The sequence below is a fragment of the Ips typographus genome, linkage group LG10 (assembly GCF_016097725.1).
Source record: "Ips typographus isolate SLU linkage group LG10, UJ_Ityp_2.0, whole genome shotgun sequence".
NCBI lineage: Eukaryota > Metazoa > Arthropoda > Insecta > Coleoptera > Curculionidae > Ips > Ips typographus.
The window spans coordinates 6,739,210-6,762,131 of NC_138431.1; the positions used below are offsets into that span (position 1 = coordinate 6,739,210).

The 22,922-nt window shown below is 38.3% G+C and overlaps 3 protein-coding genes and 1 long non-coding RNA gene across 14 annotated transcripts; 1 reads left to right on the top strand and 3 right to left on the bottom strand.

The window, feature by feature from the left end:
- Nucleotides 1-37: 37 nt before the first annotated feature.
- Nucleotides 38-2,940, bottom strand: LOC145734504 (glutathione S-transferase 1-like). 4 transcript variants are annotated; one of them, XM_081987927.1, is made up of 4 exons: nucleotides 2,922-2,940; nucleotides 731-833; nucleotides 469-669; nucleotides 38-416 (listed from the first exon to the last, which is right to left on the bottom strand). In XM_081987927.1, exons 2-4 carry the CDS (start codon nucleotides 821-823, stop codon nucleotides 99-101), a joined length of 612 nt encoding a protein of 203 aa, XP_081844053.1. In that variant the 5' UTR covers nucleotides 824-833; nucleotides 2,922-2,940; the 3' UTR covers nucleotides 38-98. The 4 variants fall into 4 exon arrangements, with proteins under 4 accessions (XP_081844053.1, XP_081844052.1, XP_081844051.1 ...); XM_081987926.1 differs by lacking the exon at nucleotides 2,922-2,940 and adding an exon at nucleotides 1,325-2,559; XM_081987925.1 differs by lacking the exon at nucleotides 2,922-2,940 and adding an exon at nucleotides 890-1,297.
- A 522-nt stretch (nucleotides 2,941-3,462) lies between these two features.
- Nucleotides 3,463-10,799, bottom strand: LOC145734461 (proton-coupled amino acid transporter-like protein acs). 3 transcript variants are annotated; one of them, XM_081987848.1, is made up of 7 exons: nucleotides 10,577-10,767; nucleotides 7,785-7,928; nucleotides 7,152-7,424; nucleotides 4,675-5,032; nucleotides 4,442-4,620; nucleotides 4,210-4,385; nucleotides 3,463-4,148 (listed from the first exon to the last, which is right to left on the bottom strand). In XM_081987848.1, exons 1-7 carry the CDS (start codon nucleotides 10,639-10,641, stop codon nucleotides 3,868-3,870), a joined length of 1,476 nt encoding a protein of 491 aa, XP_081843974.1. In that variant the 5' UTR covers nucleotides 10,642-10,767; the 3' UTR covers nucleotides 3,463-3,867. The 3 variants fall into 3 exon arrangements, with proteins under 3 accessions (XP_081843974.1, XP_081843975.1, XP_081843976.1); XM_081987849.1 differs by lacking the exon at nucleotides 10,577-10,767 and adding an exon at nucleotides 8,848-9,073; XM_081987850.1 differs by lacking the exons at nucleotides 3,463-4,148; nucleotides 4,210-4,385; nucleotides 4,442-4,620; nucleotides 4,675-5,032 and adding exons at nucleotides 5,295-5,729; nucleotides 5,782-5,960; nucleotides 6,017-6,195; nucleotides 6,301-6,655 and having other exon boundaries at nucleotides 10,577-10,799.
- Nucleotides 10,800-11,361: 562 nt separating this feature from the next.
- On the top strand, nucleotides 11,362-22,868 carry LOC145734458 (proton-coupled amino acid transporter-like protein pathetic). Of its 4 annotated transcripts, none has more exons than XM_081987839.1 (5): nucleotides 11,362-11,499; nucleotides 18,324-18,388; nucleotides 19,417-19,554; nucleotides 20,259-21,077; nucleotides 21,256-22,868. In XM_081987839.1, the coding sequence occupies exons 2-5, from the start codon at nucleotides 18,381-18,383 to the stop codon at nucleotides 21,677-21,679; spliced, it is 1,389 nt and encodes a 462-aa protein (XP_081843965.1). In that variant the 5' UTR covers nucleotides 11,362-11,499; nucleotides 18,324-18,380; the 3' UTR covers nucleotides 21,680-22,868. The 4 variants fall into 4 exon arrangements, with proteins under 4 accessions (XP_081843965.1, XP_081843964.1, XP_081843963.1 ...); XM_081987838.1 differs by lacking the exon at nucleotides 11,362-11,499 and adding an exon at nucleotides 12,238-12,380; XM_081987837.1 differs by lacking the exon at nucleotides 11,362-11,499 and adding an exon at nucleotides 16,497-16,765.
- LOC145734518 (uncharacterized) lies at nucleotides 12,174-18,308 on the bottom strand. 3 transcript variants are annotated; one of them, XR_014179432.1, is made up of 5 exons: nucleotides 18,078-18,308; nucleotides 15,358-15,510; nucleotides 13,320-14,115; nucleotides 12,494-12,549; nucleotides 12,174-12,313 (listed from the first exon to the last, which is right to left on the bottom strand). It is a non-coding gene; the product is annotated as an uncharacterized LOC145734518 (long non-coding RNA). The 3 variants fall into 3 exon arrangements; XR_014179431.1 differs by lacking the exon at nucleotides 18,078-18,308 and adding an exon at nucleotides 15,570-15,636; XR_014179433.1 differs by lacking the exons at nucleotides 13,320-14,115; nucleotides 18,078-18,308 and adding an exon at nucleotides 15,570-15,636.
- Nucleotides 22,869-22,922: the final 54 nt, after the last annotated feature.

Sequence of the window (22,922 nt, forward strand, 5' to 3'; positions counted from 1 at the left end):
GTTCAATATATGTGGTGTTTCTATTAAAAAATGTGTCTTTCTTCTAAACATGTATTTCCCCTTAACCGTGAAACTATACTGATATTTGTACAAGATTTTTAAGGAGTAAACTTTTTACTCAAAACTTCCTTGACCTGTCCCAGCCCTTCAGCGTTGACTTTCTCAAAATAGGGCAAAGCCCGGATTTTTCCGTACCACTTCAGGATTTTCGAGTGTTTTCCCGGATTTAAGGGCAGGTAGTGCCCAGACGAGGATAATGTGGCCGCAATGCTGAAATCCGCAATAGTTAATTGCTGTCCGGCTACGTAGTCACGATTTTTCAGTATTATTTCCAGCAAATCGTAGGCTTGTTCCAGATTGGCTACCAATTGAGAATCGAGGGCCGTTAAGGGGTGGGGAGAGGTTACTATTGACTTCTACAATACACCAAATCAACCCTATAAGTCCGGCAATTTCGTTATATCTTACAATCAAAGCGTCATGTCCGGCAAACAAGTACCCAGTATCAAAATGGTTCATGGCGTCTATCAAAGCTCTTTTTTTCGGGTCTTTAGGGTTAAGTGCGTCATCAGACCCGTACTGGTCCACTAAATAAGCATTGATCGCGTGACTATCCCATACAGTCAAACTACCATCTTGGAGAACCGGGACTTTCCCTAAAGGGTTAATCTGTGCCAGTCCCCAGAGACTTATTAAACATTCTTCTTTAAAGTGTTGGAATAAAACTTACGGAAATAAACTGAGGGGTTTGGTGACCACCGGTAAACAAATCCACGGGTACCAGCTCGACGTCCGTGGACAATTCGAGAGCTTCCACCGTCATTAAGACGGCCCTAACGCAAGGGCTGATTTTAGCACCGTACAATTTTAATGATGGCATTTTACTTACTGAGTTAGTATTTCAGTTGTTTTTTCCGTATATATATACACTAATTTAGAATTGTCACGGTCACTGGGATGAATACATTACAGATAAATTCAGTTTAAAATTGATAAAATGTTAATTTTAAAACAGGTCTAGAATGGTAATGTTCTAATTAGGGTTTTATAAGGGGTTTGATGTAAGTAAATCTGTCAGAGGTGTTCTTTTCACTTATTTTAATAGCACCAAAAAGACTGGCTGATATCAGTGTGGCACACCTCTGTTCCTTCACTATGGCGTCATTTGACAGTTATTACAATTACGGTTCTGACAAATTCCATCATAATGACGTCACAAAACGCACTGCTCGTTTCATAGAGCGTCAAACCGGCCCTTATACGCATACAATCTCGTTAAACTGATCAAAACTTATCTATTTAACTATAAATTCATGTAACTTACAGTTTGACTCTTACGGCAAAAGTTAGTTTGGTTTTTCGTTAACCATGAAACGGTTACAATAAGTAATTGGATGAAATCTCTTGATGTTGACCGAACGTTTAGTGCTGCAGCGTTAAGTTCCAAGAATAAAAAACACTTTACTAACCGAGTTAAATCACTCAGAAACTCAAAATACGACAGGGAAAACAATTAAACTTCTAAAACACCCGAAACTTCAAAAACAAGATGGCGATTTGTCACTTTGACAGTTGGATTAAAGTGGCGTGAAGTTAGCTGGACTCTTCAACTTATCAATTAAATGGGACAAAGCACCGCCCTCTGTACAAGAAAGCCAAGAAGGTGCATGCCAAAAATTCCAATATGGCCGAAATATGGGATTGACAGTTTGCATTTGTTTGTATTGTGGAAATTGAGTTTTTGGATGATTAAATTAATTTTTAAGGTTTAAAGTCAAGACTTGGGATTACTTGCCAAAGTAATTGTTGTTTATATGTTTATTGTTCTAGTGAAAGTGTAGTTTGTGTTCATTTTATTATGTTATCACTATTGTTATTGTTCCTTCATTGTTCTATAATTTGTGGTTGGTTTTTTAACTTAAATTCTATTGCCTCTACAATATGCCGTCCACTGGTTGTTTGCCAAATTTCTAAAAGCAATTTGATGAAAGGCCCAAAAGTGTCAGTCTTTTACTTTCCAAAAGACCCTGCTCGAACCCAACAGTGGTTGAAAGCTTTGAACTGGAATGATTTTACTCCAACACAATACTCAGTGGTAAGTACAATATGCTTTCTCATTCAGTAAACTTATTGCCTCTTACAATACATTGGTATGTGACTTATGTGAGTTACATTTTGAGGCCGCCTGCATTTTGAGAGCAACAAAGGTTTACTCTGAAGAAACAGGACAGCTTTTAGAAGTTCTATTGGCACATTTACATTTTAAAAGAAAGGTCTTGGTAATAATATAAAACCCATTTACCAGTTTTGCTTACCTAGATTCAAGGATTTCCAAATTTTCTTTGATTGAGCAGTTTTTACATTAGTTTGTTGTACTTTCCGAGACAAAGGGTTCTAACCAAACTTGCTTTGGCTGGACTTTATTGGGTATAAAAAGCCATATCTATACATATCTGGATCAGGAATGAAGCGTTCTTTGATTTTTCACTCACAACTTCTAATCAACTAAACGAAAAAATAAAAAAAAAACATATTTTCTACTGCATCTCCATAGGTTTGTGTACAAAAAAAAATCCGATAACGCCGCCATTAAAAGTCACATTCTAGGCTTTCTTGTAAAGAAGGCGGTGGACAAAGTGATGATATTAATTTATCCTTGAATACATTTTAAAAACATTTTTTAATTGTCTACACGTAGTAGTTTGAGTAGAAATAGATAAATAGAATGAATAAAATTTGAAATTTCGAAAATACTTGTAATCTAGTGAAATCAACAAGTGTTACACTCAAGTGAAAAAGTTAAGTGGATTCATTTCCTTTGCATTTTAAAGACCCATAACTGTGGTTTTTTCCTTGAAAACTAAGTTTTTACCGTACAAATAATTATAGAAATCCGTTAAAACTTCTTAAATCAGACCTACCTTAAAGGGACAACAAGTAGAAACTTGACCTCCAACTTTTCACTGCAACAGCTTTTTCTTGTAATAGCCGTTGTACACTCACTTCTATAAACATTTTACACTGCTTCGAAAGCTGGAAAATACCTGTAAATTCAAAAATAAACTGGTTTAAAAAGAGCAAACTGACTTTAGCATCACTGATAATTGAGGGGGTCAGAAGCCAAGGGGATCAAGTGACAAAATTAAAGTTTTGAGAAATCTTGACTTGAAGTTGAAGTATAGTTCTATTAAAAAAAATGTTTTATGATTTTTGTTGGATACTTTAAACTTAATTATTTAAAAGTATTTTAATGTATTGTAAACATAATTTAATTATAAGCCTTTTTGCAAGTTATCTTTCAACTTTTACACTTTTTTTAAAAAATGTCACTTGATCCCCTTGGCTTCTGACCCCCTCAATTGATTGTCAACCAATCAAACGGTGTGAAGTTAGCCTCTTCGTCTTTTTGTTAAAAAACCTGTCACTTTCGGTAAGAGGAAATAGGACTTGTGGAAAATTAACTTTTTAAATTTCAAATCAGGTGTTTATTAACTATAAAAAATAATTCAGATCTAACAAAATACATTCGACTAGGTATGGAGAGTTTCTGTGCAGTGTTGCGAGATTGTGGTAATTATCACAGAAACGGCTATATTATTTGTTTTTTGCTGAACGTATCACACTTAAGTACGTGAAACTTATTCAGTGGATTAGTGAGTAGTTATGAACCGAACACTGGAAGGTTCACTATATTTACAATACTGTGAAACTAAACTATAGTGTACTAGAGACACCTACTGTACAATAATTATACTAAACAGAGACACATCGTAGCATCAGCCTTTCGCCAGTATAAAAAAAAAACTAATTTAGATGCGTTTCTAACCTGCATTAATATCACACACGAATGGTACAATCCTACGGTTATCACGTGCTTGTACCGTTCACACTGGCGCCCTCTATTGGACCGAACTTTTCAATGATTTTCTCCATGCTGGTTGCGGTGCCCACGACAAGACCCACCATGGCAAATACGGTGATTGCAATGTTTTTGGCGTGCACCAGGACTTTTCGGTTGCCACGCAACACTGGATGTTGCACGCACGAGTCCATTATGGCAGGAAAGGCGATGCCACTGAAGGAGATGCAAAACGCCCCCACCAATGAGATAAACAGGTCTATATAGGGCACGGCAACTGCCAAACCAACTAAATAACACAATTATATTACAAAATGTAGTACTTTGAGAGCAACAGAGGTTAAACCTACAAGTCAAGACAACCAAGGTGGTCCTGATGGCGTATTCCCAAATGTTGACGTACATGCTTTTCTCGAAACGTCTCAACAAATTTTGAGTCCATACAATGTCAATGGCCACGTACATAGAAAGGGCATGGGTCGTGAAGATTGCCACTGCTAACATGATTTTGCATACTTGCGCAGCACTGAAAAAAAACACCGCAGCTGTAGCGCCCTCTTTTTGCCTAAAGAGACAACTTACATGTTTTCTGGATCAATGGTATATGAAATTGATCCTAGTACGTGTTCCCCATAAGCCAGATAGCCGAACAGGCCAGTGAGCATGTACAAAGTCACTACAGCAAACATTCCAATGTTCAACACCCCAAACCCTGATGCAAAGTGTTGTGGATTGCGCATCTCGTTTTTCAACGGCATAATCTACAAAATCCACATTATCCCCAAAACTGACTATTTTTACCAAACCTAACTTACCATGCCAATAGCTTCTAACGCAAAAAGCACCGTGCCAAAATACAGTGGGAAATCCCGATAGTCTCCAATCGCCTGTCGTCCCTCCAGCGACACCTCCTTGCTGAAGATAAAGTAGAAAATAATGGCGAACGACACGAAAGTGAGAATATTGGCGATGGTGGTCAGCGGAGCCAAAAATTTCAGATTCTTGATATAGTTGATAAAAACGAGAGGCAGCAGAATGATCAACATGATAATCCGCTCATCCACCGGGTCCATGTACTGGTCCAGTACGTTTTTCACGTTTTCCGCCACGAATACGGTGTAAACGCAACATATTCCCAGCTGGTACAACAGCAAAAACATGTTGCTTATTGTTCTGGAAAGAAGAAGTTAACTGGTTGTCTTCATAGTCGGGGTGTTATACTGTTAACACCAAAACGACAATAATCACTAGTAAAAAACTAAATATAGTTTTTGCTTTGTCATTTAGACAGTGTTTCGTCTAAATGACAAAATTTACAATTCTAAAAATGATGAGAGAGTATAGTCTGAATACATCTGTTTAAGAGTCAGATTACACACAACTCTTCAAACTGTTTTAAGGCTGAATTGTGTCTGGGTTCTGTCAAAAAAATATACAAATTAACATAGCTTTATTGTCAACAAAAATCTGGGGTTTGATGGTGTTTTATTACAAATATTTACAATCTTACGCACATTCTAAACAATTCTTAAAATCACAGTCATATTGAGGGGTATTCTCGGAGTCAAACCTCAACCAATCAGGTTCAATTTTCAGCCAGATCACGTGGTAGTGGCGTTGGTACCCAACGTAAACTTTTCAATGATTTGTTCCATACTAGTGGCCGTGCCCACTGCCAGTCCGAACAACGAGAACAGGACGATGAGAAAGTTTTTAGAGTGCACCCAGTATTTGTGCCAACCTGACAACTGGTGCCATCTGGTACTCGAATCGAAAATGGCGGGAAAAGCGAGACCTAGAGCGGAGATACACAACGCTCCCACCAACGATATGAACAGATCGATGTAGGGAATCAAAATGGCCAGTCCGACTGAAAGTATTTGGTCACGCACCTAACTGGGTACTATTTAAATGGTACTCACAAACGAAACACACCAGCAAAGTCCTGCAAACGTACTCCCAGACGGTGGGGTGCTTCTGGTTCACAAAAAAGCGTTTGAAGTTCAGGTGGTTCCAAATAATATCGAACCCAACGTACATGAAAAGCGAAAAGGACGTGTAGATGGCTAGGGCCAGGAGTAACCTACACACTTGGGCCGCTCTGTACGTGATTATAACATTGAATTTCAATTGAAACGATTGGTTTGAACAATTTACATTGAACCTGGAGCAATCGTGTAGGAAATGGACGCTCCGACGTCTTCACCGTAGGCCAAGTACCCAAACAGCCCGGTCGTGATGTAAAGAACCACTACTAAGGCCATGCCAATGTTTAGGGTGCCACAAGGTCGACCAAAGTTTGCTCGGTCCTTCATTTCGTGTTGTAAGGGCAGTACCTTTGAAATTTTTCAGGTTAGTTACACTGACAGCATTTAGTTTAAGTACTGTTCGCCCAGCCCTAGTTTTGGCACTGTTGGGATTTACAGTGGTAAAGGACCTACCATTCCAATCGATTCCAAGGCAAACATCACGGTCCCAAAAAACAGAGGATAGTTTTTAACATCTCCAATGGCTAAACGATCTTCAAACTTGATGTCTTCTTTGAAGATATAGTAGTAGATAATTCCAAACGACACTACCGTAATCCCATTGGCTATGGTGGTTAAAGGTGCCAACAGTTTGAGGTTTTTCACGTACGTGATGAGGATCAGAGGTAACACGATCATCACCATCACCAACCGTTCTTGTACCTCAACGTAGCTGTTCAGCACGTTGGAGATGTTTTGACCCACGAAGATGACGTAGACGCAGCTGGAGCCCAACTGGTAGATTAACAGGAAGGTGTTGCAAATTCCTCTGAAATCGTTTCTGACCCTAATTTTTGTCCAACTACCATAAGCCCTTTAGTTACATAAGCACCAACACCCTAAATGAGCCCCAACCGGAAAAATCCAGTTATACACGATTAGTTTTTTAGTGGTTGTCATCTATTTTGTGTGATGTGGCGTCCTGACGTCGTCCAGAGAATTCCAGAAATAAATCGACGGTACAGTGGGCGCCGCGACGAAAGCAACAACAAGCACATTAACAGACAGCTGTTTTGAATTATACGCATATTTGGCAAGTTGTGTTAACAGATTAAAGTTCTAAACGATCCACCCTTGTATAATATAGCATAACCGAGAGTGACGTGGACTTATTTACTACACTACACTAGCACTTTCACCAAAGCCCCACAAGTTAACCGGGTTGACAATAACTGCCCTTTCTAAAGGTGGTTTCATTCTAACATTACGTGGGTTTAGTGTCGTTTTGGTATCAAAAGCACCCTGTACAAGAAGTAAAAACTTACCCAGAATAAGGGGCCAACTTGGCCAAAAAGGCTGGACCTTCGGCTAAAGCAGCCTCAGCAGTGCCGGGATAGGTGAGACTGGGTACTTTTTTGCGTTTGCACAGCTCGTACTCGGTGCGTACCAGCATGTGCATACAGTAAGTGCACAGGAGCCCTATCAAGGCGGTACCCACGATGCCTAGAACGTAGCCGGAATGGTAGAATGCCAAGGGCATGGCCAAAATGCCCGTACCGAAACTACTCTTCAACAAGTGGATGAGAGTCTCAAAATTGCTGAAAAGTGCTTTATTTTAATTCATTAAAAATTATTTCGTTAGGAATAAATTTAGGAACAACCCTTGTATTACTTCACAAAGTAGCATTTCAGTGGAACTATGTAAGAATTTTTTTTTCTCTCTCGGTAAAACTCAATCCGGATCAAACTGGACTGACTCAATCGATTACATCGACTGATTTGTATTAAAAACACATAAAAATTGGTTTATCAAACAAATCAGTAAAGGTCAATTGACTCGTCGATATATTTAAGAAAACTTGGCAAAAATGCGAAATATTTATCATTTAAAAAAATTGGCCGGTGGCCAACTAGTGACGTCAGGGGCACGGTTGCCATTTAACGGCTATGGTACTCACTTGGTTGGATGTTCAATGTCGCTATGGTCGTACGGATCATAGTCACCAGCCTCTTTCCTTTTTAGTTCGCTCAATTCGATGGCGTAAGTGTGCGAGTTGGTTTTAGGTGTCAGCTGCTCTCTTGAATTGATAGCAGCCGAGAAACTGCAATTTTAAATCATTTTTACTAAGAACTTGAATAATAGCACACATAACAGGTATCATTAATTATTGCCTCAGCCTTCTTAAGTGGTCCTGAATGATCATTCAAAGGTCAACAGTAAAACAAGAATGATATAGGTATTTATTTGGTTTTAAGAGCAAGAGAGATAATCTGAAAAGTGGAAAAAAACCACTCGATCGCGGTTATTTGCTCGGGTAATTCGCATAATAACAACACAGCTAGAAAAACACATATTTAAAATAATAATCGTAAACAGAATAAGGCGCACTTTTCGTGTCTCCAGTAATTAGAACCTGCCCGTGAAATTTGTGAGCTTCAAACCAGAAAAATTCCACTTGACAACGTTGCTTTTACCCGCCCCAGTAATGGCGTAGTGACAGACGTTACTTTTGTGGCACTAATCGTATAAAAGTAGTTTGTTTTAACTGTCAGTGTAAAAACACTGCTTTATAAATAACTTCACAAAAGTTAAAAACGCGGAAACCGAACCAATTATATTTTATCGGAGCGCTTACAATGTGTGTGAAAACCCCCAATGCCATGCAGTAGAACATTCTGAACACTTTTGTGTAACACAAAATATGCAATTCATTTGTTGTAAAGAATGGGCTTGATTCTATGGGTTATTAATAGTTCGACGAAATAATGGATAAAAAGGTTCGGCGGAAACCAATCATATAGGGCATTGAAGGAATTGTGGCAACGTTGCAATGTTCACATGATTGTGTCCTTGTGGAACCCTTTGCAGTGTGACCACTAGCACTGTTGTCAATTATTATTGTCTAAAAATGTGTAAATTAAAAAATCTTTCTTTGCTGTTAAATTACTAATTCAAAAAAATTGTATTATTATTCAATAGTTGAGAAAAATAATATTGAACACAAGAGGGGGTTGCTATACCTGTTATAACTGTCATTCCGATTCTCTTCCTTTAAACGTCGTATCTTGTCACTCATTTTAAAGTAATTCACTTGTTTTTGCAACTAATAATTTATAGTAAACCTTTCACTAGCGCTGCCTGAGAGCGCACTGATGAAAACGTACAAATACACTTGGATAGACTGTCAGGGATATTATTATTAGCCAATTGGATATTGGGACAAGCCTACAATGCCACTGGCTTTGATTGGCGCCGCTCGCGTCATTATATACTTGACGCTAGGTGAATAAAATAAGGTGGTCGCAGCCTGAAATTTGCACGGGTTGTGCCACTAACGCGCTCGCAAAACTCACACCAACACCGCCTAAACTTCCAGGCAAGCAAGTTCAAGGTTTACTGGAAAATTTAACGCTTATAATTTGAAGTGTTTATTTACAAATTTACTAAACCGCAGTATGCACCACCTTGTATATAATACATTTTGTTTATTGAAAATATGAATTAATGCAAGAGTGACACGTTTAACAACCTGAGCCGGGTAATTTCCGTAAAAAATCCATTACGGAAAGCTTCAGAAGAATTCTTATAAACTGAAATACAGTTTAATTTATTGTTCTATTATTTATACAGGAAAATAAATAAATATTTTCAATAAACATCCTGACTGTTCTATGAAAATTGCCTGTTGCTAGAATTGGTAAATTACCAGTCGTTTCAATGGTTGAGAGGAAGGAAGGCAACACTGTAACAATCCTGTCAGTAAGTCCACATGTGCTGTGATTTACGTAAATAGTGCACATTGGGACTAATTACTGTCAATTGACAACGTTGCTACCACCACAAATTAACCGGATGCAGAAAAACACGTTGATTTAGATTGGGGTTAGCCCCGACAAGACAATAAACAAAGTCGTATCAGCAAGGGAAATCATAAATTCTATCTTATTAGATAATAATGTCAATTACTTCCATGAATTTATTAAGGACAAACTGGTTCGTACTTGAACTCAAATGCAAATTAACGACCGAAAAACGTCTTGTCGTTAAAAGGTTCAATTTTATAATTTTCAGTTGTTTATTCAACTGTCATGAGTTTTGATTCGGTGCGAGAAAGTAAGTCTGGCAACTTTGCTTTGGGGGGGTTGGATGACGCCACCAGAGTGCCCTAGTTTGGCAGGGACGTAATCGTTTTTGGTATTAACACTGTTTTGATAATAATTCGGTAATAAATAATCCAAATCGTTGCTCGTAAATCTAAGGAGGCACTTTCGAAAGTCAACACTTTTACAACAATGGTTTATTGCCGCTGATTTATTTATGGTACACGCTAACTGGTTAAATATACTTGTTCTATGTGATTTTTGTATCAGCATTTTATTTACCAATCTACTCGTTCAATGTCATTATCAAAAAATTAACGCTTTAACTGGTTTTGATGTGAAATGTCGATAAGGTTGAATATTGCTTACTAGCACTTCTTTCTTTAACGGAAAATCCTATTAGAGCAGTGATTTTTTTTAAACAAGTTTGAACCTTTGAAAACTTCGTTTTTCACGTCTCGTAAACAAATATTTTTTCAGACTCTTGACTGCCGACCTTTAAACGAATGAAATAAATAAACTTCAATTGATTTCTAATCAGACTGAAAGCGAAACGTGTTTGGTGACGATTTTTTCCAATTATTGTGCGTCAATTGTGCCTTAAATGCAACAACGCAAAAGAAAAAAATTAAATTGAAATTAAACTCACTTTTTAGTGGAGCCCATCTCGTTTTGCGCTACCGACACGTAACGATAATCACTTCCCGAACTCATTTTTCGCGTATTTTCCGGACCCAAACGTTAGAACAAAAGACGCTCGACTGGATGTTCAATTATTCTAAACCTCCATTGCCACTGCTCGTAAATTACACTCTAAAGATAAGGACGCCCATTGGCAAATTGCGAAAGGTGCTAAAATGGTTTATTATATTGAAAACTGACACTGTTTTGATGAGTAAGACCGAATTCCTTGTGTGTGTGTGAGCTTTATAAATGATAGCAGAACACTTTTTGCCTGATGGAATTTTTTTGGTTTGTTTCAAGAACTTTTCCATTATTTATATACCAGCCGGTATAGGAAAAAATGTTTACTGTAAAGTCACGAAATCACATTTAGATAATTCCACCTTAACTACTAATAAAACTTATGACGGTTACCAAAATTAATCTGAAACGTGCTTAAATTCTGCAAAATTGACAGCTTTGTCAAGAATTAACTTAATACCTTCATGCTCTGTTTGGTAGGATGTTGAGAGAGCTGAGCTTAAATTTTCCCAAGTTGACCAAAGTCACGTGATTTATTTGCAAACAATATTTGCGAATCAAAATGGCGTCGATATGAATTATTGTTAACGCGTTCTCGCACCTATAAAGTGCTAATTTCACATTCCTCTTATTCCCCTGCCACGAAACCGCAAATCGGTAAATCCACTCTTGTTTCAAAAGTTAAAATCGATCTAAACACCTTGATTCAACCAATAGTCGCTGGTAAAACCTTGATGTCTTTACCAGTGCAGTTTTTCTGGTTCGAAAAAATCATTTTACATCGCATTCGGTTAGTTTGTTGCGTTATTTCAATTGCCCAGATTAATTAAAACACTAAAAGTGCTAGTGTAACCGGACCGAAATTCGGTAAGTTGTTATGTTTAAGTTAGTTGAAAGGAAAAAGTATTTTACCCAAACAAGCCCTAATAATGATTAAAAAAAAGAACACATTGGTGACGCCATCTCTCGATAGCTTCGTAAATCTAAAGAGTAAAACACTGTAATGGGGGTTTTTAGTGAGCTTAGACAAACAAAACAGAGATGGCGCTCCCTGTTCTGGGAATTCCCTTGTTAGTTAACTTTTAATTAATAAAACCGTTTACAGCCACTACACAGAGTGTCCCAAGCAATATATTTTTGGCAGATTATTAATATTCGTTCGGGAAGCACCCTGTATTGATAGAGTTGATTGCAAATGTTCCTCGAGGACAAAATCAATAAACCCATTTATCTATCGATATTATGGTAAATCAATGAATTGAAAACTGGATTAGACCGGTTTACCGACCTAATTAACTGAAAAACAGTTAGATTGAATTGCTGGTGGTTTTTTTTAGCAATAAACAATTTCTGCTTGATTGGTTTGAATGGCAAAAATGCAATTTGGCAATAATAATGAGGTTCAAAATTAATTTGACGCCAGTCTGAACAATTTGACAACAAGCAGTATTGCCATATCGTTCATTTTTTCCCGGATTACCTGGCCGACGTTTGGTTCAACAGTTCGCAAATACAAATCGGAATCCCTCTAATATTAGACCGGGCCGGACGACATTTTAAATTTAGTCCGGTGCCGTCTGGATCGTGGATAGAAACTCGAAAACTCCGCGCTCTTCTGGATTTCGGGTAGTTTCGCTAACCTGGCGGAATAGATGTGTTTCCGGTGCTCCAGATAGTCAACCTGTCAAACGATTTTTGGTTTTTAATTCAAGAAAACTATGGAACTACAAGAAATACCTCAGAGAAAGGTAAAGTCGTAAACACGTGAGTGTATTAAATTTTAGGCTTATTAACTTTAACAAATATTAAAAAGAAAAACGTATAGTACAAGCCGGCAACGCAGCAAGAAACTGGTACTTACCCTAAATAGTTACTTCTTTTCCCGATTGTTAGCTTCAGGTGTGACATCACAAAAGCCTGTCAAAAACAACATTAATGTAATCATAAATATTATACACGTGTAACTGAATTTGGCATTAGACCAACGCATTTACATTCTGCCATTACGTGCTTTCAACTATTTATTACAGGGTGTTACAATTTTTTTTTAACCAGCAGTAATAATTATTATTGCAGATAAGCTGTCTATAACAGTTGGTACCATTAAATTGCAGGAAGTCGGGCAATTTACACACGCACAGCTGCTTGTGATAGTGTTATCTTTAATGGTTTCAAAGCCGGAATAATCCGGTTGTTTGCCTTTTTTTCGGTAATGGCTTTTATTATTTTGGTACCACTGACCGAACCCTCTCAAAATAATTGGTATCGTCTATCATCCAATCAAGCAGTACAATTGGTCTTGATGAATGCTTGCTAAAAATACGGTTCAATTTAACGAATATAATCATTTACAAATTTATTTCTATTAGTAAAATTGATGGTCTAATGTATTTGTGTGTGCGAAAGTTAACAACAGGATGTAAAAATTGACTAGCTTGACGCACTGTTTTCGGTTTTTTTTTTTTTGGCACAAAAATCCAGAAAGTCTGTAGACTTAGGGGAGCCTTATAGGTGACGTCAGCGTGTCTGAACTAGCTCAAGAACAAACCTTGAAAACTAGGTTAATCGACCTTCAGAAATCACTTTATTTTAGTTTGTTTACCCCTAATAGATAATAATAATACTAAGAACAAGTGTTACACACACTTAAGATTTTCTGATATAAGTGTAGCAGCCATATTCCTTACTTTTAGTTAGTGTATAGTTACAGTTTGTGGTCACCACCAGGTAATTTTTATTTGCGTAAATCACAAACATTGCGTGCTTAGTCACGACCCAACACGTCACTTGTCATAATCAGGTCCTTTTAGCACGTCCCCAGGTGTGTATTAATATCAGAGGTGATCAATGAACAACAATGTTGTCGGATTATTTACACAAAAATTTAACGATAATAAGCTAAAAACGAAATTTCTTTGAAGGTTCAATTAGTACTGGGTAACGCTTTTTTTGGCTGTTTTTTCCATTCCGGTGCGTTCACACTCTCTCATTTACTCCACATTTTGTCCTGACATCTGTCAAAGTCACGTGCACTGGAATGATTTTATTACAACATGATTTTGGCCAATGATTCGTTTCTAGTTTACTAAGACTTAATTTAGCTTGTCACCACTGTTGGTTGTAAACACTCTCACTGGTTTGTGTAAGGCAAATTTCAACCCTATCAACATAATTTTTAGGGTCGTATAAGGTTTTAGTTATAGAACGTTGTTGCCAAATGTTTTCGTGGACTGGGACTCTGCCGTGTTGTCATATCAAATTTTTCAATCACAAGTGCGCACTTAAGTACAAACGGTGCTGATAAACATGCCAGTTTCGTCAAGTAAGCATTCTTCAGTGCATATACTAAATAAACAATTTAGGTGGTTGTGTTTTGCTGAAATTTGCAATGTTCTAACTTAGGCGTAATTGTCTAGGTTCATATACAGGCCAAATAGGTTTCCAGTTACGTTTGTTTGGTACACAGTCCGCCCACTCGTAACGCTGGAAAAAAGCACGTGATTAACGTGCAAATCAGATACAGAAATTAGTCGAAACAACAAAATCTTTTGGGCGCCCGCCAGAAACGAAATGGCGTCGACGCGATTCCCGGACGATTTCGAATCGTTCCCGGTGTGACGTCACGGGACGCCCACACGTCCCGCTATGTAGGTCGGGTCTAGTATAAAGCTCAAAGTTTGGTTATTTGTTTACGAGCCGTCATTAACGCGCCAATCGTCAATATATACGTTAAAACAAAAAAAAATGACAGTTAGCTAAGAGAACTGTCAACCAAGAAAACTGTTTGCGTCATTGTATTAGGTAATCAGTAAGTTAACAACCGTGTATGTAAATATGCACTAGTTAATCCAATATTCTAATTTTAACTGTTCGAGTGAGTAATTTTTCAAGGAAATTTAAATAACAACCGAAATCATATTTATATACCCAACAATAATTGCCTAAAAACCCGTAAGGCGTTTTTATTACTTTAAAACGATAAGAGTACACAAAACAATGTTGGTTAAGTAACCACATCCTGTTTAAGTCACTTTTCAGACTCGGATTTAATCAAACAAATTTCAAGTACGCCCCTGACGACATTCTTAAGTACGCGCAACAAGTCGAGACTCGTTTACGTCAGATGGTCGGGGTTAGATCGCCCCCTTTTTAATGGTTCCCAGCCAGGTAGAGAGAAAATAATTTGACAGCAACGTTGGCTGGTCACGTGACCTTGACATTCGATTTTGCACCAATGTGCTGCAAATTCAACACCATTAATAGTGGCAAAACGACCTGATGGCGCTCCGATCGGCCTTGATCGCGGTGTGTCAATCCTCGACGATTTTTTGCTTCCATTCGTGACAAGGCAAAGTCTCTGAAACCGGTACGAACCGGTTCAAGACACAATGACCAGGCGGCTTATCGTGATATTATTAATCTGATGTAACTTTTCGCGTCGACTGAATAAGCGGGGTAACGGGAAGAACTGAATAATGCGACGGCAATTTTTACGGCCCGTTCAACCGTATAATTGGCTCGAAAACCGATGGAATTTCTCCATAGACGGAAACGCTGACAGAATGCCAATACCGATCTAGGTACAACATAGTTCAATTCAATCCCTTGCAAGGTTTACCCCATTTGACAGTTGACATCTCTGATTCACATAAACGATTCTCAACTATACATTAATCTTGTGACAACACAAACCTGGCCGTTTTAACGCGAAAAAGTATAGCTTACCTGGTGTGTTTGTACTTCCTCGTCACTTTTACGGCCTTCAGCTGCTTCAAGACTATTCAGCCGGAATTGCAGCACTATTCCAAACTCAAAACCATCCACAGACTACAAGAACAAGTTTTGTATTGTAGACCATTATTATTTCCATTGTAGACCCTAAAAAATAACGAAAACGACCTAATAGCCTATACAACCTGGCCAATAAATAAACGAACAATAAACACGTTTTCAGCCCATTTTAGACAAATTAAAATAGAAACCGACCACAAACATACACCAACTGTCAGATTTAAGGGAAACTGTCATCAATGTCGTTTAATCCAATATGGCCGCTTAGTAGATAGGGATGGGCTAAGGTAGTAGGGATGTTAGTTTGCTGTTTTTTTGCGAGTTGGCGTTTCAAGTTAAGATTGCCAGTTGAACTAAAATCGAGCAACACATTCCTAACCTAACATTATAAATAATATGACACTGTCACTTCAAATTTATGAAACCAGGTGCTAAATTCCTAACCAAAATATGCCAAAATCAACGCAAACAAACAAATGCCCGAAATTGTTTTCATAACTGATCACCAGAGGGCATGACAATACTGACTTTACTTCACTGTCATTTTAGTAGAAAAGCATTGAAAATAATGTAATTAACGTCAAACAAAGTTGTAGGCCTAAAAGCTGTCAGATTTGACTAACTCGCCTGTCAGTCGAGACATAATCACGCAATTCTGAAAACTTAAAAATAAAATGATTACACCAGATTTGTAATTACGCAATGTTACGTTTTAAGTGGCATTATCATTCCATTGGTGAAAACATGTTGGTTTTGGCACTTGAAGTGCATTTTTTTTATGAGTCATCTTGCTGTCAAAGGTTGTTAGAAATAAAGATGGGCGCAGCCCTCACAAGAGTTTCTTATGAGTCATTCACACAATTTGCGTGTCTTGCTTGCTTAATTAGAAATTTTAGTGTAAATGGTCACTTTTTTGAATGTTTAACTGTTTGAAGGGTTGACTGAAGTCCCTTGTTATCGACCTAATCAATTGGATTTGCCAAGGTTTAGTGTGATGTCACAATCACGAGATAAGATTGTCAAAGTGATTCGCGGATTTGATTACGATTTGGGCAAATAGTGGTTAATTAGGAGTGCGTCTGTGTGTGTGTGTATATAAATATAGGAGTTGTCAACTAGACTATTTCAGTGGTTGATCGCGCTCATCCCTACCCCTACTTCGTTGTCGTTTCGCCAGTGCTGCGGTGCGTTCAACGGCCGACGATTTTATTTATATCATATCGGTCCAACCGACTGGCAAAGCCGGAACACTCTAATTTGGTGCAGTCTGTGATTTTGTGATTTTTTAACGAACATGGCGAACATCAACGACGCTACTGCGCCCCTCAAAGGGGGCTACAAGGTAAATTTTCTATTATTATATTGATTTTTGATAATTTTCAAATTCTAATAGTACTGTAAACGTGGTTAACCTTGATTGGTTATCAATTTTCGTAGCGTTTTTTCTAATCAATGGCGCCGCTCCTTAGAAACTAATTATTGTTAATGTTGGCAAATTTCCAGTGCCGTACCATCACACATAATTTTCAGTTTAGTATGTCACGAAACGTACAAATATCTACAGTCTTCTTCAGTGTCTGGCGAAAACATTTGACCACATACTAAGAAAACGGTTTATTAAAGTGAATGGAAAAGTACTGGGTGAAACAGATGGTGAAACGTGTATAGCCTCAAAACCAGGGGCGGAATCAGAAATTTTCTGTTTACTTGGCAATGTGCTTAGTTTAGTCAGCTCAACTATAAATTACAAATACGGTCCTGCCCTTAAACAAAAAATATTGTTAAAGCAATATAGGAAGCCAGTACCGTGTATCTAATTAGTGAAATGCTAAAGCCGATCAGCCTTGAATCACGTGATCGCGTTCAAGAACGCCGCCATGTGTAATGAACTCGCCGGCCTGCAATGGCGAATTGGTCTTTATCGCACGAATGCCGCCTCCATGTTTAATTCAACGAAAATTACTTTTTCACTTGAATGAATAAGAGATCACATGCAAATCGCATTAATAATTCATCAGAAATGGTGTGAATGTCTTATCGTTGTTTGTCAAGGTTCGCAGCAACACTTAACAAGGAAACAGTTGCTACATATTCGGTTAAAAAGGAAGCGCATCCATTTCAGTAAAGGTGAAATCATTGATGACGTGAGTCACCGGAAACTGCACTTGGAAAATTCTTATCTAATCAGTGCGATCCTATTATAATTTTATTTTACTGCACCCAGGATAATTATTAGGCGACCCGCCCCTGGTTTTAAGTGAAAGGCTTTTCAGCCAACAATCCAGTGTAAACTGGTTCTGATGTCCATCTTTGCTGAACGGGTTTCGCGACACAATAGGCGAATTTCGATTGTTTGAAAGAAGGGGCTATACGCAAATGAATTAAGAGCCTTATATAACACTGCTGTTTACACGAGATAACCCCAATAATTTTAGCTATAAAATGATCAGAAAGCAGGCGGTGTAAACTGGGTCATCTATATGCCATTTCTAACCGTAAAACGGAAGCGTCAATTTATGCAACCACATATACACGCGCAAACAATGTAGGTCACTCACAAACACCTCAGTTAATTTACCTTTGTTATGTTTACATGCACGTGCTTTTTAGCATAATAACAACTTGGCAAGTAATGGTAATTATTAATAACATACCTTGATGTGTTTTTTGACCCTGTTCACGTTTCCTCAAGATGAAAATTTGCCATTTTGGATTAACTCTCTCATGATGATGCAGAGAAGCGCTATTTTGTTCTTACCACCATCTGTCAAGAAAGAAGACCGGTCAGTAAAAGGTCATGTAATTTGCAACGCCACAGACTTCTTCATCATTATGTTATGTTTCAAATTTAGACCACAATGACATTTTTCTTAGTACTGAAGAACGTTTACTTGTTTCAGCCCCAACTAATTGCCCAGGTGGACACCAAAAAGGGCGGTGTAAACACTCAAGTGATTATGTCAAGGTAAGTTTCTGCGTTTCGGCTAATTTTGAAAAAAAAAAACTCCAACAAAAATCATCCATTGACATCATAAAGCTTTTTGTATTATCAAAAAAAAAAATCTCTCTTAGTTATTCTCTATATAGTGTAACAATTGGTGAATGGAAGTATATATGATATATTAAATAGATATTGTTGTATATTATGTATTTTTTGAAAGAACCATGTATATCTGCAGGCATATCAGTCACTTTTAGGACTCTTTACCCCCTTGTTTCATGGTGGAACCTTTCAGTCTGTCACAGAAAAAACGTTGTTGCCAGCTTGCGTTACTGAAGGGTTGCACTCGTGACAAACCTAAATTACTATAATAATCCTTTCGCAAAACACGTCAGCTTTCGTTTCCATGATACTACCAAAACGAGAGACAGCGATAAGAGGTCAAAAACGAATGTTTGAGTTATACCATTCATGTGTTGACACTCTGTATACCAAATAATGCCAATGCGTTTATACATGGTTGTAATAGTGTTGTTTTGATAATATTTTGATTAAGTTTAGTCAATTCTATTGGCACTCAGTCAGTTTTCGGAGCCCTCATACGAAGTACGGCCCAATGTGGTGTGTGCTGAGAGCGGCATAGCTACGCGTAGCTATGTTATGCTGCTGAGTTGGGAGCTGCGGGAATTCGGTCTGTCTCGGACTGTCAACGGTACAAATACAAAAATTTTATACATATTTTTTATGTTTAACTGCAAAACAAGCGAGAATAGGTTCCATTTTTTTAGTGTACAAGCGGTTACGCACACCCACCTCTCCTATATTTTCCCCACAAAACACATTACCATCCTTAATCAGTCACACCATTTTTTTTCACCAAAATCAGACCGCGTCTTTTTAGAAAAAAAAAAACAATTTTCTTAACACTAACCTCGTCGGTTAATTTGACAACCCTGTTTACGCAGATCAGCTGTCATTAATGCTGCACGTAAACCGGGTTGGACCATAAGCGCACTAGTGCCTGTTGTAAAAAAAAATGATTAAATTTACAGTTACAAGGCTGAGAAAGCAGGGGAACCGGTGCAGGCCGCCTCCGCCAATGGTTCCACAATCCCTTTGTGCAACACGAGGGACGTGGAAGTTGGCGAATATGATCCGTTCCAGCATAGGAAACTGGACCATCCCACCTCGTAAGTGTTTTCTTTATTAATTTAATTATTTCCACCTACGCCATTGAGCTGACAAAGTTTAAAACCGATTTTGGCCCTTTACCTAAAGCAGGAGCAAATATGACGTCACAATGACGTGATTTGTCAAAACTATACATTAAGCACTATTAAATTGGGTTATCGTGACGTCACATTTGTTCTGTATGCTACATGGGCCTTAAAAGGAAGGAGGCCCAAGTTGACCTAACTTATAACCTAATTGATTCCCAAAAGAGGAATAAAAAAGTAGTTTTGCATCTACCTGTGACAATTTGATGATTTTGTTATTGTTGGGTTAATAGTTCTTGTGCCTTTCTTCAATTTTCTCACAGGATTTACCCCCTCTTTCCGCACCGGCTCCATGGAAATTTCTTGAAGTATTGCCAGCACCTTTAACGAGTTTTCTTTTCACATCCAACTAAAACTGTGATTACAACTGTAGTTCAGATTATATTTTGCAAAAACAAACGGCTCAAATATCAAATAAAAACAATACAATTGATTTTGAGGTTATGTTTTAATAGTTTCCGGCTTACGTCTGTCGTCTGTCATTTTGTCCATTTTACAACGATGCCAGTGTTTGCAAGCTGACAAATCATCTTTAAAGCAAAGCAAAATAAGTACTTCTGTAAAAGAGTTTTATTCATCATACTGGACATAACTAACCAATATTTTGTAAATTTCAGTGATATGGACACCCTTATCCATCTTCTTAAGGGCAGTTTGGGCAGTGGCATTCTGGCGATGCCTTTGGCCTTTGCCAGTTCCGGTCTGTATCTGGGGCTGGTTTATACCTTCGTAATCGGCGCCATCTGCACGTACTGCGTCCACATCCTGGTGAAAAGCGCCCACGAGCTATGCAGACGCACCAGAGTACCGTGTCTCGGTTTCGCCGAGGTGGCCGAAGCGGCCTTCCTCGCGGGCCCAAAAGGTTTCCGGCCTTGGGCCAAGTTTGCCAAGGCCAGCATCAATCTGTTCTTGGTCATTGATTTGTTGGGGTGCTGCTGCGTCTACATTGGATTTGTAGCCAAAAACGTAAAACAAGTGGTTGACAACTACGCCCCCAAGGACTACCACTTTGACTTGAGGATGTACATGGCTGCCATGTTGCCGCTCTTGATTTTCATGAATTTGATCAAGAAACTAAAGTATTTGAGTCCCTTATCGATGATTGCTAACATTTTGGTGGCCACTGGAATGAGCGTCACCTTCTACTACATTTTCTCTGACTTACCCGCGTTCAATTCCCAGCCCGCTTACGAGAGTATCACCAAATTGCCCACCTTCTTCGGCATGGCCATATTTGCTCTGGAAGGTATTGGCGTGGTGATGCCCTTGGAGAACAACATGAAGCACCCTACTCACTTTATTGGTTGTCCTGGAGTATTGAACACTGGAATGTTCTTTGTGATTGGTTTGTACGCATCCAGCGGGTTCTTTGGGTTCTTAAAGTATGGAAAAGATGTGCAGCCCAGTATTACCCTCAATTTACCTCAGGATGAACCGTAAGTCCTGTCAATTGTCAAAACGTTTTATGACTGACTCTTTTCAAATATCAGACTCTGTGAGATAAGTTAAACAAAGATGGATATTACTTGTAAAGACAGTGCTCAGACATAAAACGTCCCGACTGTAACATTTTAGTGGTTTTGGTCATTGTTATAACGTTTCTACCTTTTTCAGGTTGGCCCAATCAGTCAAAATCATGATAGCAGTAGCCATTTTCTTCACTTACGCGTTGCAATTCTACGTGCCAATGGAAATCATCTGGAAAGCCTTCAAAAATATGTTCAGCAACGAACGACAGAACTTTGCCAACAACGCAATCAGAATCGGTTTGGTGTTTCTGACTGTCGTGTTGGCAATTCTGATCCCCAATTTGGGCGGGTTTATTTCCCTAGTAGGCGCCGTTTGTCTGTCAATGTTGGGACTGATCTTCCCCGCCATCATCGATCTGGTCACGTTTTACGAAGATCCCGGTCTGGGCCGGTACAATTGGCGTTTGCACAAGAATTTGTTTTTGATCGTGTTCGGTTTGATTGGGTTCCTCACGGGCACCTACGTCAGCATTATAGAGATCATCGACTCATACGGTACATCGGAATAGAGGGCGCTATTTGCGGCGTTGCCACGTTTGCAAATCGCCCGTCCGGTAGAGCCCCGGGAGGTCGCTAGGGTTAAATGGGTTTGCCCCCGGCTGAAACCCGGGTATTTACGCTTTTGCGGTTAAAAATTTACGTTCTAGAACGTTAATTTTTAACTACAACTTGCTTCTTACTGCAACCTACAAATCCCTGTACATACAGAGTGTGTAATATTCCCGAGGGCTCTTCAATGACTATATTTTTTAGTATATAGATTTAGACCGACGACAATCGTTCCAAATACCCTCACACCACTGTTAATAATGTTTCTGACTTTATAATTATCTATAACCTTGCCTATAATAAATGACAATGACTTTGAGATAGTATTAATAAATTTAGTTCAATCTGTGATCATTTGTAACGCAGTTGGATCAATTTAAGTTTTTTTGTGACAAAATTCGTAGTATTCGTCATATTATTACTATATCGTGATAGTGAGATTTCATTGGCCATTTTGTTGTATAATTTATATTTTTTCTTGTGATTTCCTTATGGTAACTCCACACAGGTCTGTACAAATCTCAGCACAGTAGTTAGTAGCTTGCTGCTTTTTTTGACCAATCACAATCTGATCTACTCATTACTATTATGAATGCATCCACCATCAGTCCAGAAAAAATATCCTAACTAGAGACAGTGCTGTGATTTACACAAATACTGCACACGTGGATTTACCATTAGGGTGATTAGTTACACGCGCTTTTAGGTTAAGTGTAGCTCAACTAGCGCTGTAGTGATAGCTGTTGTAGCTTCAGCTCAAAGCTAAAGTTATCCAATAAGCGTCACTAAAACGATGCGCCTTAAATTATAATATTAGTTCCAAAGAAACTGTTTTTTGTAGAGTTTAGGCCTCGATTTTTGGGCATTTTTTACTGCGGCCATGCCGCCCCCCTTAGACCAAATAAGCGGTTATTATTGTAATTTCTTTTGTTTTGTAAAACTTGCCATATTACGTGAAAATTTTTAGTCGAAAGAATCTCACTTGCTCCTCTAAAATATGTTGGTTTTTGACAGTTCCCGGTGATTTATTGTTATACTATATTGCGCTTTATATACTTGTTTTGTACACGGTTAAAAAAATAAACGGAAAAAAGACTATTTTTGCAAACATATTTACGATATTAACAAAATAAAAGTTGTTTTCGATAAGCTTGTGTGTATCATTTTTCACTCTGTAAAAAATGGAAAAAAAACTTGAAGTTT

What these genes read in the sequence shown, in the direction of transcription:
- LOC145734504 (XM_081987924.1), bottom strand. Translation starts at nt 880, where the DNA reads ATGCCATCATTAAAATTGTACGGTGCTAAAATCAGCCCTTGCGTTAGG. An exon ending in AAACCCCTCAGTTTATTTCC is followed by an intron (nt 670 to 730) that starts GTAAGTTTTATT and finishes GGACTGGCACAG; the next exon opens with ATTAACCCTTTAGGGAAAGT. An exon ending in CCGGACATGACGCTTTGATT is followed by an intron (nt 417 to 468) that starts GTAAGATATAAC and finishes GGTGTATTGTAG; the next exon opens with AAGTCAATAGTAACCTCTCC.
- LOC145734461 (XM_081987848.1), bottom strand. Translation starts at nt 10,641, where the DNA reads ATGAGTTCGGGAAGTGATTATCGTTACGTGTCGGTAGCGCAAAACGAG. An exon ending in CGTTAGAAGCTATTGGCATG is followed by an intron (nt 4,621 to 4,674) that starts GTAAGTTAGGTT and finishes TGGATTTTGTAG; the next exon opens with ATTATGCCGTTGAAAAACGA. An exon ending in ACCATTGATCCAGAAAACAT is followed by an intron (nt 4,386 to 4,441) that starts GTAAGTTGTCTC and finishes GTTTTTTTTCAG; the next exon opens with TGCTGCGCAAGTATGCAAAA.
- LOC145734458 (XM_081987837.1), top strand. Translation starts at nt 16,718, where the DNA reads ATGGCGAACATCAACGACGCTACTGCGCCCCTCAAAGGGGGCTACAAG. An exon ending in CCCTCAAAGGGGGCTACAAG is followed by an intron (nt 16,766 to 18,323) that starts GTAAATTTTCTA and finishes TACTTGTTTCAG; the next exon opens with CCCCAACTAATTGCCCAGGT. An exon ending in AAACTGGACCATCCCACCTC is followed by an intron (nt 19,555 to 20,258) that starts GTAAGTGTTTTC and finishes TGTAAATTTCAG; the next exon opens with TGATATGGACACCCTTATCC.